This window comes from Mizuhopecten yessoensis, unplaced genomic scaffold (genome assembly GCF_002113885.1).
Source record: "Mizuhopecten yessoensis strain PY_sf001 unplaced genomic scaffold, ASM211388v2 scaffold2111, whole genome shotgun sequence".
Classification (NCBI taxonomy): Eukaryota; Metazoa; Mollusca; class Bivalvia; order Pectinida; family Pectinidae; genus Mizuhopecten; species Mizuhopecten yessoensis.
In genome coordinates this window covers 598,383-612,079 of record NW_018404383.1, presented here as the reverse complement: position 1 = coordinate 612,079, position 13,697 = coordinate 598,383, and the positions used below count along the sequence as shown (strand labels likewise).

Sequence of the window (13,697 nt, the reverse complement as noted above, 5' to 3'; positions counted from 1 at the left end):
TGTTGTCCTTCTTTGGACCATTTCCAACATATCAGTAGGCTTCGTTTGTTGTGGGTTTCATGTCGTGTTTGCATATTCTAAATGAACTATATCAAGAGTGGTTTTTTTCAAGTATCAAAAAGTGTGTCGAATGAGCGCGAACAATGAATTTGCGTGTTTAACCTGCGCGCTTATTTGGTCTTCAAATGTCATAGCCCGTTAACGTTGTGAGGGGGTATATACGATATGAAGGTCTTCTCGTCCCCTCAAAACATACAGCCTTTTAAAATGCATTCATTTTTTCGGTTTTGGGTAAGCTTACATTATATTTACGTTTAACTCTTTAGATGTTATGTCCGCATTTCACCTTAAAGCTTAAGAAACGTGATGTATTTTTACTACATTACCATTTGATTTGTGTTTAGAACTACATGTATTGTTGGCGATTAAGCAAAATTTACTGTTTTTCGCCAAAACCTGATAACCAATAATATCATTAAGTTTAATCAGAGACGTAAATAAGGATGTAACCACGGACTTAGATATACCTAAGTCCGTGGTGTTAACTAAAAATAATTCTGCAGTCAGGAACGTAGACCTGTAGTAAAAAACGCAATTACCAATTGTATTTTCGCTTTAGCCTCCCATGTTTGAGTTTGTGTTTTATGAATTATTTGTTATAATAATTATTTAGTTATTATAATTATTTTACTATTAAAAAATGTTTCAAAACATTTTCAACTTTTTTTCTTACCTCGTTTGGGAATGTTTTCACAAAACTGGTAACTCATGATCATCAGTGAAGGTAACTGTACTGCAGTTTTACTTGTTATGTCGCACAACATGCTTACGGATACAAAAATACACTCGTATACGTGAAATTAGGATATGCATAATATCTTCTGGTGGAAGGGATGTCACTCTGCAATACGAATCGCATCGGAACTCTCCTGTGTTGAAAAAGAAGATGGCAGCTCTGTATGCAGGCACGTGGAAATGTTTATTTATGTTTTGAAAGTGTTTGATAGTTTATATCAATCTTGCTATGGTATTTCATAACATGATTTAGGGTTGTCTAGATTGTATCTGCTTCATCATGTAGTTCATTTTTAACTTACACTTATGAGTTCACAATCGATGGATAAAGTCATAAACACTGTTGATAAACAGAAACGATTTTGATGTACTGCAGTCTGGCAGTACATATTACCTTGATATACTTGAATCATTAAAAATTAACATCTTTGTAATGTAGATGTCCGATCTTTTATTAATATATTATCCAAATTAATGATAGGAATACTAAATTGAGACCAATCTCTTGACTTATGTTATGGTCGGACCATTCGGCCAATTTTGGTAAATATCCATACTGGTAGGCACTGTGTAACTTGCACCTAGACTTGATCAGTTACCGATGATCAGATAAAACAATTAGTTTAAAGATTAAGTCGATGAGTTCGAAAGTTCATGTTTGAATCATATTCTCAGTTTCGCATTCTCATAAATGACCTTAGTCCGAATTATTCTGACGTTTTATCTACTTTTTTCATATCGGTCTGTCGTCGATTAACGTCAGAACTCCGGCCCTCTATAATATGCGGGAAATATGCGACCCGCGCCCGGAGCGCACTTCAAACTGATATTTTAGAAACAAATCGTCACTTTCACACACGTGTCGCACATGGATCGAAAGATCTATTCTTTATGTACTAGGTGGTATTAATAACATGTTTCAAAGATCATTACAAATAGTATTTTATTTATCCAACGTTTTCTATACCAACCCATGTTTTTAATGGAAATTAGGCCATGAGCAATGTCACATGACTTGACAAGATCTCGCGTTACTGAAGGTATTTCCCAACGTTATGATGTAGGCCGGCGAGATTTAAGTCACGTGGCATTAGAAGGCGGGGCTATCAAAAAACTAGAGTAAAACAGAGTAAGTTTGAAAAAATATGTTTTTAGTGATTGTATTGGTTGTTTGAGGCATGTTATGTATGTTCATCTTGTGCATAAGGAATAGATCTTTCGATCCATGTGCGACATGTGTGTGAAAGTGACGATTTGTTTCTAAAATATCAGTTTGAAGTGCGCTCCGGACGCGGGTCGCATATTTCCCGCATATTATAGAGGGCGGGAGTGCTGACGTTAATCGACGACAGACCGATATGAAAAAAGTCGATAAAACGTCAGAATAATTCGGACTAAAACGACCTATACTATTTGGTGTAAGTTAGCCCACAGGGACACATCTTTCCATCAACACACATGTACAAAAAACACCACCTATGAGAATGTTTGTGTTCAATGGGGACTGTTGTTTAACTGGTGCTGGCCTTGGAATTCTGTAATATATTTTGTAGTTTCTACATTCAGTATCAGAAAAGTGCTCCAGTATTTAATTATAAGGTCTGATCACTGTATACTAGCTATTGACCGAAATATCAATAATATGATCGATGCTCAATCTTAAGTCTTGTTCAACCAATGTAGGCCTGTATCTGCGACTGAAGGCCCGAGATGGTTCCATACGTGACAAGGTGAAGCTGACCCTGTTTGCCTGGAAATCTGAGCGAGCATTCATCCCTAACAAGGAGCAAGTGTTAATAGATTTTTTATGTGGATTACTGGTCAACAAGAAAAAGTAAGTACGTTATATAAATAGGTACAGTATAAGGAAAGGAGTGCTAAAATAATATGAGCCATTGCTGGGGCTCTTACAAGCAACCTCAGACCTTATAGTAGAAAGGCCTAATTATGTAATAGACCTCCTTTATCATAAAAGGCCGTTGGTTGGCCTTTTTTGCTATTGGATATATTTTTGTCAACTGCAACGCCTGTCAAGTATCTGCCGTGTAAACGTAGAGTAGGTCTAATTCTGGAACGCTATACAATTGAGCTACATATAAAGGTTTGTCTAAGCTGAAGCTAGTAAGGGGACTTTGACATAGGTGTTGCAAGGTTTCTATGTGGGATCCACTCCAGCTGGTCAACAGGAACAAATAATGATATATATAGGTGTTGCAAGGTTTTTATGTGTGGGCTCCACTCCAGCTGGTCAACAGGAACAAATAATGATATATATAGGTGTTGCAAGGTTTCTATGTGGGCTCCACTCCAGCTGGTCAACAGGAACAAATAAGTAATATGGAGTTACCACTATTCATGATTAAGGTCATAGGAGTGTAATTTTGATAAATGGAAATAGGAAGTACATCCCTAGTTGAAAATCCTATGTAGGGAGACAGTATCACAATTTCCACATATCCTAATGTTTAATATTAAACTGATGAATATTGTATATTTATTATTGACAGAACAGTGTGTTCTCTCAATATTTAAGTATTTTAAAGCAATCCAGGCATTAATTCAGTTGTTTTTTATTAATGAGTCACATGTGTCCATTTTTCTATACTTCAGGAAACCGGCTACCTATTGTATTGCACTACTGTGAAGTTTTTCAAGACAGATAACTCTTAATTACATGCAATTACTATGTGTATTTGGTTTTATTATAATATGTCAATTTTTAATCATTTATAGATAATTTATTTTACACAATTTCAGCATTTATGAAATTGATATACATTAATGCAATACTAATCTATGGCAGTATCATTTTTATTCACATTATTTTGGAAAAAAATTGTGTCTTCAAAATTCACTCCTTTTTACATAAATTTCCATTTAAAATCCTTCAAATTCTGAAAACCTATACTTTTTGGTGGCAGAAAATTTTCTTTACTTCAAAGCAATATAACTACAAAATTTGAAGAAATTCTACTGAGAAATGGTGACACAATTCTATTACCTTAACTCTGAATTTAAGCGTCCCTGGTGAAGACAATGATGAGTTATCAATATTTTTAAAATGTCACTTTTGACAATTAATTTCCATTCAAAATGGAAAATACTACTTCCCAAAAGTTTATTAAAAACTTCCTCAGTAGTAACTTTCTTATTACAAAGCCACTGGCCTTTTAAGATTTTGCTTATATTTTAGAGCTAATCACATATGACATCGCTTTTCATGATGTTATTTCAACTTATTTGTGATTGATTATAAAATAAAATCTTAAAAACAGTTTGAGACTTAGATCGTTTCGGGATCTTGGGACGTGGTATATTTGAATGCTTCATTTAAAGTGCAACTTAAAAAATGTACTTGATTGCTGTAACTTGCATTCATATTGATTTACATGTACATCTTAACAATTATAAAACATTTAGCGTACTGTTATACAGGAACAAAGTATCTGATGAAGACAGTGTGTTGGTTTTGAAATGCTTATATGACATTTTACACACAAAGAAGGCACATCAGCCCAGTAAATATGGAAAGACAATCATCATCAAGCCGTCGATATGCCAGGTGAGTTTATTACACTGAATATTACATTATACTGGGTAAGTATTAAACTGTGTTCTATTCAGATTATAACTCTGAACCAAATACAGTTCAATGCTTATACTGTATACTTTTTCCCTAACTTTCATTTTGATACACCACCACCACCACCACCACAAAAAAAAGTAAATCCCCTAATTTTGTGGACTGGATTTCCCACAATACTTTCACCTGTTTACATTAGAACATGCATACACTTTCATTTTTTTTTTTACTTTATGGGGAGATACACATATTTGGCCCCATTCCCAAATGAAACTATTTCATATTTATGTCTAACTCCCAAAATGTGCAGTTTACTCCTATTAATTTTCGTTTTGGAATGAAACAAAAAGTTCCCGCCCCAAAGTAACGAAAAAACCCACCTGAATTGTGTGGTAGGTACTGAAGGATTCAATGGTCAAAGGACCCTGAAGTTAATGTACACTTGGATGACAGTTATTGGCTGTTTCCGTCATAATACATGTTTGAACACAAGTGTTTTGTTTTGATAGTGATGATTATTTATATTAGAACCTACATGTTATATGTTACAGGTGCTGATTAGCTCCCTGACCGACCCTAAGGTGAACTCGGACTCGGATGTTCTAAAGCTTGTGATTGGCTGTAGCTACGCCATAATACACTCACAATGCCTGTCCTATGTTTTCACCACTAAGTATGAACATATGGTAAGTTGGTATCCATTTCTTAATGCATTTATAAGCAATCACATTTAAATCAAAACTTATTCCTTGTATATAAATCAGTGGTTCTGACGACGGTTGGCCTAACCATCCGAAATATATACACTAATTAAACGAACATTTACAGAATCCTTGTTATTGATGCTCCATCACTTACCTACATGTGTTAACCTCCCTTTGGTGGAGCTCTACTAGATACTTCGGTATCCACCTCGGATTCCTCCAGCGGTACATTGACCAACCACTACCCACAGGACGTTGGATCTCCTCGCCCAATAATTGTATTGGTCTACCATTACCTTTATTTATATCTACATTTCGTGTTAAAATGGAAACTTTGGTATTAAGACTCAATGGAAACTTTGGTATTATGACTCTACAAACTATTTGCTTTGTGAAAATTTTCGCAGAGAAAGTGTCTGTTTGACATCATCATTTGCTTATTTGTCACAGGCTGGGTTGTTATCAGCCCTGGTTCAAGTCACAGTCAGACGCGTCACCACTGGTCGCGAGCTTTCCACAGAGCTGATAGACCTACTGAAGAAAGTCATCAACATCTATAAGGGCTCACAGAGGGCTCATCCTAACCAGAAACAGGTAAATATACTGTTATCTCAGTGGCTCATAGAGGGCTCGTCATAACCAGAAACAGGTAAATATACTGTTATCTCAGTGGCTCATAGAGGGCTCGTCATAACCAGAAACAGGTAAATATACTGTTATCTCAGTGGCTCATAGAGGGCTCGTCATAACCAGAAACAGGTAAATATACTGTTATCTCAGTGGCTCATAGAGGGCTCGTCATAACCAGAAACAGGTAAATATACTGTTATCTCAGTGGCTCATAGAGGGCTCGTCATAACCAGAAACAGGTAAATATACTGTTATCTCAGTGGCTCATAGAGGGCTCGTCATAACCAGAAACAGGTAAATATACTGTTATCTCAGTGGCTCATAGAGGGCTCGTCATAACCAGAAACAGGTAAATATACTGTTATCTCAGTGGCTCATAGAGGGCTCATCCTAACCAGAAACAGGTAAATATACTGTTATCTCAGTGGCTCATAGAGGGCTCATCCTAACCAGAAACAGGTAAATATACTGTTATCTCAGCGGCTCATAGAGGGCTCGTCATAACCAGAAACAGGTAAATATACTGTTATCTCAGCGGCTCATAGAGGGCTCATCCTAACCAGAAACAGGTAAATATACTGTTATCTCAGTGGCTCATAGAGGGCTCATCCTAACCAGAAACAGGTAAATATACTGTTATCTCAGTGGCTCATAGAGGGCTCATCCTAACCAGAAACAGGTAAATATACTGTTATCTCAGTGGCTCATAGAGGGCTCATCCTAACCAGAAACAGGTAAATATACTGTTATCTCAGTGGCTCATAGAGGGCTCATCCTAACCAGAAACAGGTAAATATACTGTTATCTCAGTGGCTCATAGAGGGCTCATCCTAACCAGAAACAGGTAAATATACTGTTATCTCAGTGGCTCATAGAGGGCTCATCCTAACCAGAAACAGGTAAATATACTGTTATCTCAGTGGCTCATAGAGGGCTCGTCATAACCAGAAACAGGTAAATATACTGTTATCTCAATGGCTCATAGAGGGCTCGTCATAACCAGAAGCAGCTGAATTCATCAGTCGGTGGCAATGAAATGAAAACAAAAATTGTAGCTTTTGTTCACAACAAGATTACTGTTATCATTTTGGACACAGTTGGAATATGCAAGAACAGTATGGTCCCCGTACATATCAAAATATGTAGTAACTAGAAAGCGTACAACATATAGCGCTAGGAAATATCTACATGGAATGAAGGGCTGAAAACTATTCCAGAAAGATTAAAAAGATTAAACCTACTAGCACTAGCAAATAGGAGACTTCGTGGGGACGTGATCGAAATGTACAAAATTCTAAACAGAATTTACGATAGAGAAGCTTTGGAGAGAGGAATCCATCAGAAACAGTACACGAGGAAATTAAACGCACACAAATGTTCCCTTGTCAGTCAACAACATACCTGAGGAGAAACTATTCACATTTCATACAGTTAAAACCTGGAACAATCCTCCAGAGAACGTTGTGTTCGCTCCAAATATCATCACTTTTAAGAACATAATAGATAAACTTTGGCAGAATGAAGAACTTAATTATTTATAATATACAATTATTAAAATGTAACTTTTGAGTCCAGTGTAGAGGAGCTCTATTGGCTCCTGTAGTGGAAACTAACATTAACTTAACTTTTAAATGTAATAGAGTTTATAATTAGATTTGGATGACAAAGACAATGTTCTAACCAGAAACAAGCAAGTTCATCAGTAACATTTGCTCACAGAATGCATGATTTTTTACCAGTTGGTCAGAAAATTTATCACTTGTTGATGTCTGTATTCTTGTTTACAGGTACTACAGGCCGTGACTTCCAAACTGCTCGTCCCGGCTGTCATGTTGTGGGGTTCTACTCGCTCAGACACGACCGAGGTAGAGCAGATAGGCAAGGAACTAATTAACATCATACAAAACGGCATCTTCGACAAGTAAGTTAGCAGTGCAAACGTCCTGTCAATCAGGCCCAAAGGTGAAAATGGCCGCTAAGTAATTTATTAACGTATAGCAGTCAAGCTTGCTGATGCGACCACCTCTATTAAAAGACAACCTGTGTTAAGAGACCTTTTAATTGGACTCCCAAGCATGGTCTCAATACAGATTTGACTGTTCATGTAATAGGCAAATAATGTTGATGAAATGGAAATCTCAGTGAGTGATGCAAATCAAATCATTATTATAGCGGGCAAAGGTGTGTATGTATTCTAAATCAAGATGATTTTAATGCTCTTATATAGATGTAGATGAAAATTTAATGTCAGTAACTTGATGTATTTACAGGGACCACCAAGTTAGCTTCAATATGTACCTAAGTATTGTCTGTGGAGAAGGCGAGTCCATGTCATTCTTTCTGAGATCCATAGAAAACCTCTTCACCACAATATCCAGCATACTCAATGGCAAGGTAAGGACATGATGATTTTATACGTGTCTGTAGTGTAAAGATGTTCATAGATTCTATTGTCAAATACTTAATTAGCCATTACACAATGTGTTGTTTCTAATATATTCACCTGACCATTAACTATGTGATTTAAACAAGAGATAAGTTATATATATGTATATGTCAGTAGCAGAATGCATGCTGGTTGAAGTTCTGTTGATTACTGTTGAGTTTAGAATTCCCTAAGACTGACATCGGACAAGGATATGAAGTTGTTCACTCTGGATTATCTCCCTTACTTCTTCAATGGCTTTATTCACCACAAATGGTAAGCATTTTGTAAAATTGAGAAAATAATATGAGACTTTTTCCAATAAAATATCTACCCAAACCCAGCGACTCCAGGTTTTGTTTAGTGGTACCATTCATAAAATCCAATTAATAATTTGCATAGAAGATAAGTTTGAATTCATCCATGGACAAAGGTGATATATTTTGGAGTGCTGGAGTTGGGGTAGAATTCCGTTTTACTGAAATAGGCATATTTGCTTGTAATTTTCACAAAGTTTCTTTTAAAATACATTAATCTATCTGGAAGCTTTTTTAACATTCAAACATTTATAGATCACAATAGTTCACTGCCCAAGGAATTGCACTCATGGCATGCATATAAATTCAATATAAACAGTCAATTTGTTGGTTAGTTTGAAGGTGATTAGGGTTAAATGCATACTTAAATAAGGTCACTGTCACTTTCTGTGGCCTGGCCAGTAGAATCAATTGCATGATGCAAGTTTTGTATTTCATTCCGTTTCCCAGCAAGCTCTCTGATGTTGATTTTCTGTACTTTTTGCAGTAACTCGGATAATATCACAGCCCACCGTCTCTTCCTGTATATCTGCTCTCTGATTGGTATAAAGCTAGACGACAGCGACCCCTGTGAACAGGCATTGGAACCCTCACTACTAAAAGTGATAACTGGCCTACTCAGGATGGTCCATGAGGCAGATATCTATCATGTTGCCAATGACAACGCAGCTGGTGGACAACAACTACAGGCCTACAAGACTGTACTGGACATCATACTGAGGAGTAGCAGGTAGGGACACCCAGCCAGTCGGTAAGGTCTTGTCTTGTGTTACAAACTCAACTAGCCAGTCTGTATGGTCTTGTCTTGTGTTACCGGCTCAACTAACCAGTCTGTAAGGTCTTGTTTTGTATTACCGACTCAACTAGCCAGGCTGTATGGTCTTGTCTTGTGTTACCGGCTCAACTATCCAGTCTGTGAGAGAAACTGGAATCACTGAAGTGAACCATCTAGTTCCTTGTTAATAACTCTACTAGCCAGTCTGTAAGGGGAACTAGAGTCACTGAGATGAACCATCTAGTTCCTTGTTAATAACTCTACTAGCCAGTCTACGAGAGAAACTAGAGTCACTGAGATGAACCGTCTAGTTCCTTGTTAATAACTCTACTAGCCAGTCTGTAAGGGGAACTAGAGTCACTGAGATGAACCATCTAGTTCCTTGTTAATAACTCTACTAGCCAGTCTATAAGGGGAACTAGAGTCACTGAGATGAACCATCTAGTTCCTTGTTAATAACTCTACTAGCCAGTCTGTGAGAGAAACTAGAGTCACTGAGATGAACCGTCTAGTTCCTTGTTAATAACTCTACTAGCCAGTCTGTAAGGGGAACTAGAGTCACTGCGATGAACCATCTAGTTCCTTGTTAATAACTCTACTAGCCAGTCTGTAAGGGGAACTAGAGTCACTGAGATGAACCATCTAGTTCCTTGTTAATAACTCTACTAGCCAGTCTACGAGAGAAACTAGAGTCACTGAGATGAACCGTCTAGTTCCTTGTTAATAACTCTACTAGCCAGTCTGTAAGGGGAACTAGAGTCACTGCGATGAACCATCTAGTTCCTTGTTAATAACTCTACTAGCCAGTCTGTAAGGGGAACTAGAGTCACTGAGATGAACCATCTAGTTCCTTGTTAATAACTCTACTAGCCAGTCTACGAGAGAAACTAGAGTCACTGAGATGAACCGTCTAGTTCCTTGTTAATAACTCTACTAGCCAGTCTGTAAGGGGAACTAGAGTCACTGAGATGAACCATCTAGTTCCTTGTTAATAACTCTACTAGCCAGTCTACGAGAGAAACTAGAGTCACTGAGATGAACCGTCTAGTTCCTTGTTAATAACTCTACTAGCCAGTCTGTAAGGGGAACTAGAGTCACTGAGATGAACCATCTAGTTCCTTGTTAATAACTCTACTAGCCAGTCTGTAAGGGGAACTAGAGTCACTGAGATGAACCATCTAGTTCCTTGTTAATAACTCTACTAGCCAGTCTGTAAGGGGAACTAGAGTCACTGAGATGAACCATCTAGTTCCTTGTTAATAACTCTACTAGCCAGTCTGTAAGGGGAACTAGAGTCACTGAGATGAACCATCTAGTTCCTTGTTAATAACTCTACTAGCCAGTCTGTAAGGGGAACTAGAGTCACTGAGATGAACCATCTAGTTCCTTGTTAATAACTCTACTAGCCAGTCTGTGAGAGAAACTAGAGTCACTGAGATGAACCGTCTAGTTCCTTGTTAATAACTCTACTAGCCAGTCTGTAAGGGGAACTAGAGTCACTGCGATGAACCATCTAGTTCCTTGTTAATAACTCTACTAGCCAGTCTGTAAGGGGAACTAGAGTCACTGCGATGAACCATCTAGTTCCTTGTTAATAACTCTACTAGCCAGTCTGTAAGGGGAACTAGAGTCACTGAGATGAACCATCTAGTTCCTTGTTAATAACTCTACTAGCCAGTCTGTAAGGGGAACTAGAGTCACTGAGGTGAACCATCTAGTTCCTTGTTAATAACTCTACTAGCCAGTCTGTGAGAGAAACTAGAGTCACTGTAGTAGAGTCACTGAGTCTGAGATGAACCATCTAGTTCCTTGTTAATGACTCAACTAGCCAGTCTGTAACAGGATGTTTTGCCCCTCAAATGAATAATCCAATTCCTTTCCTTGTTACTGACTCAAATAGCCAGTATGTAAGTGGAACTAGTTTCCCTCTGATGAAGAATCTTGTTCCTTAGGATGTTTGATAAATAATGTAGTCCCTTATCTCTAGATTTGATTTAAATGTATACTTTAATTTACAGATGTCCAGAGGTGTTTGAGTGTTTCCAACAGCTGCTTTATCTGAACCACATGATCTTAGAACCAAGGATCACAGAGGTTTTCAGTTTGTGTCTACTGAATCAGTCACAGGTAGGTGACATGTCAAGGTCACAGGGAGGTCACAAGTACTGGTATGTCACATATGTCAATGTCACGGAGATGTTCAGCGTGTGTCTGCTGAATCCTGTGATATGTACCATTGTTACAAGTTCCAATAATTCCAAAGACTTAATGAGTATTCTATCATTTGCTGATGAAATTGCATTATGTGGGTTAAAATGTAGTGTTTTACCATATAAATCTTTTCTGAGAGACACTCTTTGTAAAAACGCTGAGATGAACTTATTTCTGTTAACTTATTTTTCAGCAATGTGATGCGTCTGACAAGCTTCTTAAAGACCTCATATCCACCTATGGCAAGCTACGCCAGGTCCCTAAATGGATAGAGAAGCTGTTGGTCACTGTGGAACAGGCAAATCTGACAGCTTGGTCAGGCTTTCCAACCATCTTCTCTCAAAGGTCAGATGTCTGTCGGTGTTATTACTTATTAAACACAGTCGTAGTAATGATAATGACAGGACAGACTATGTGTTGACACAGTCTTGATATGGTGATATGTTTAACCTGCCAGTCATGATCAGTGGACAGATGTACTGGGTCTAAGTGTAACCATGGACTGTGCGGCCTACACTCTGTGCCATCCGGCTGGTCCAGAATTATCCATCGTAAAAATGTAATAAGTTTAATTCAAAGAGTGTTTATATTTCCATATTATATAGATATGATAGAGCTGCTGATCTATGTATATATGTTTATTGCAACATTCATTTCAAAATATGATTATCACTCATATAAGATAATTGTTCATCAACCTCAGATACAAAATGTTCATTAACTACTTAATTAATTGGCTACTTTAATTGGTACTTATACCGTCAAACTTCAATGTCTCCAACTTTGCAGGACCATCTGGAAAAATTTGAAACATCAGGACTTCGACTCACGAATATTGAACGTCGAGATCCTGTAAATAAGACAAAAGAGGATTCTTTAAATATGTGACAAACACAGGCTAAGACATTTGATTTTAAATATAGATATTTGATTTCTTATCAAATTCAACATTTCTTTGTCAATTTGTATTCTGAAGCTTGTACTGTTAAAAATGACCACGGGACATTTTAAATTTTTCGGAACAGGTGAACATGTCACTTCGATTTAATAGCTGTAATTTTTAATGTTTTTATGATGAATCTGCCTTGATTTTACTTCGAAGCAGCGAAAAATTTGACTCATATAAGTTTGATACATGAAAAGATTATTAGTAATGGTATATAAGGGAACAGTTTTGGACTTTGTCGTAAGTTTGACACATCAAGAAGTTCGATTTAGGGAAGTTTGACTGTAATGTTATAACATGTACATTTATTGCCACCTGTGTGATATTTATATGGAGACGACTTATATAGGCTGTGCCTGTTGCCCAATCCCTTTAACAATATAACATCTTTGTAAATAAAATAGGTTTAAATGAAATAAAATATGATGACAGGTTGGAATGTATAAACCACTCAGCAGTTTTAAACTAATTTATTTAAGATTGATCTAGTGAATATTTGTCATGTACAGGCCTGGCATCTACATACTTATTGACATTCTAAAACTATGTATTGAGAGTATGTATGTTTATATTACCTGAAGGGGACCAGGACATGTATTTGTTTGTATTTAGATATGACAAATATAACAACATCAGATTAATACTGATACAAATTTTACTAAAATATTTGAAAAAAGTGGCCTTATTATTATACGGATAAATCAGAGTTGATACCCCTTACTGATAAGTAACAGTTGATACCCGTTGTAGGTTTGGAGAGGTTGTGCAGTCACTTCCCCAGGGAGCCACGGTCGACATCTGGGAGAGCCTTCTCAAGGTCATCTCCAACAAGTACCTACCACAGCTGGCTTCAGACTCAGGTAGTTAAAGAAGTAAGATAGGCCATAGATAAAGAACTGTCATACAGCTAAAGGATATTTCAGATATAGATATATGTTGGGGAGGGAGTTACTCCTATAACATAAGAGGTCGCTGGTCAACCTTATTTCTATGGGATTTGATTTTGCCGACTGCGACGGAAGTATCTCGCCGTGTAAACCTCTAATGAGGGAGTAAGAAGAATACAATTTTGTAAACCTATCGCCCGCAATATATTTTTCCTTTGTTTTCAAAAAAGATTATTAGATCCAACCTTCTAATCATTCTGAGATCTGGTACATGGTCCACAAAATGCAAACGAACATATGTAAATATTGAAGTTTTAAAAGGATGACACACAAGACAAGAAGTTAACAATTATTTTGATATACACCTATGGTAGTCTACAGTCAGAAAAGCGTAGAAAATAAGAAATACTTTAAAGTTGATCAG

The 13,697-nt window shown here is 37.1% G+C and overlaps 1 protein-coding gene across 1 annotated transcript in view; it reads left to right on the top strand.

Moving 5' to 3' along the window:
- Positions 1 to 927: 927 nt before the first annotated feature.
- LOC110445207 (unhealthy ribosome biogenesis protein 2 homolog) overlaps positions 928 to 13,697 on the top strand; it is a 29,966-nt gene continuing 17,196 nt past the window's right edge. The window contains exons 1-12 of the mRNA XM_021489701.1: positions 928 to 965; positions 2,479 to 2,629; positions 4,231 to 4,357; positions 4,930 to 5,064; positions 5,533 to 5,676; positions 7,500 to 7,633; positions 7,983 to 8,106; positions 8,322 to 8,413; positions 8,942 to 9,184; positions 11,248 to 11,356; positions 11,634 to 11,785; positions 13,137 to 13,246. Of these exons, the coding sequence (XP_021345376.1) occupies positions 947 to 965; positions 2,479 to 2,629; positions 4,231 to 4,357; positions 4,930 to 5,064; positions 5,533 to 5,676; positions 7,500 to 7,633; positions 7,983 to 8,106; positions 8,322 to 8,413; positions 8,942 to 9,184; positions 11,248 to 11,356; positions 11,634 to 11,785; positions 13,137 to 13,246 (1,540 nt within the window). The 5' untranslated portion in view covers positions 928 to 946. The remainder of the gene's footprint in view (positions 966 to 2,478; positions 2,630 to 4,230; positions 4,358 to 4,929; positions 5,065 to 5,532; positions 5,677 to 7,499; positions 7,634 to 7,982; positions 8,107 to 8,321; positions 8,414 to 8,941; positions 9,185 to 11,247; positions 11,357 to 11,633; positions 11,786 to 13,136; positions 13,247 to 13,697) is intronic.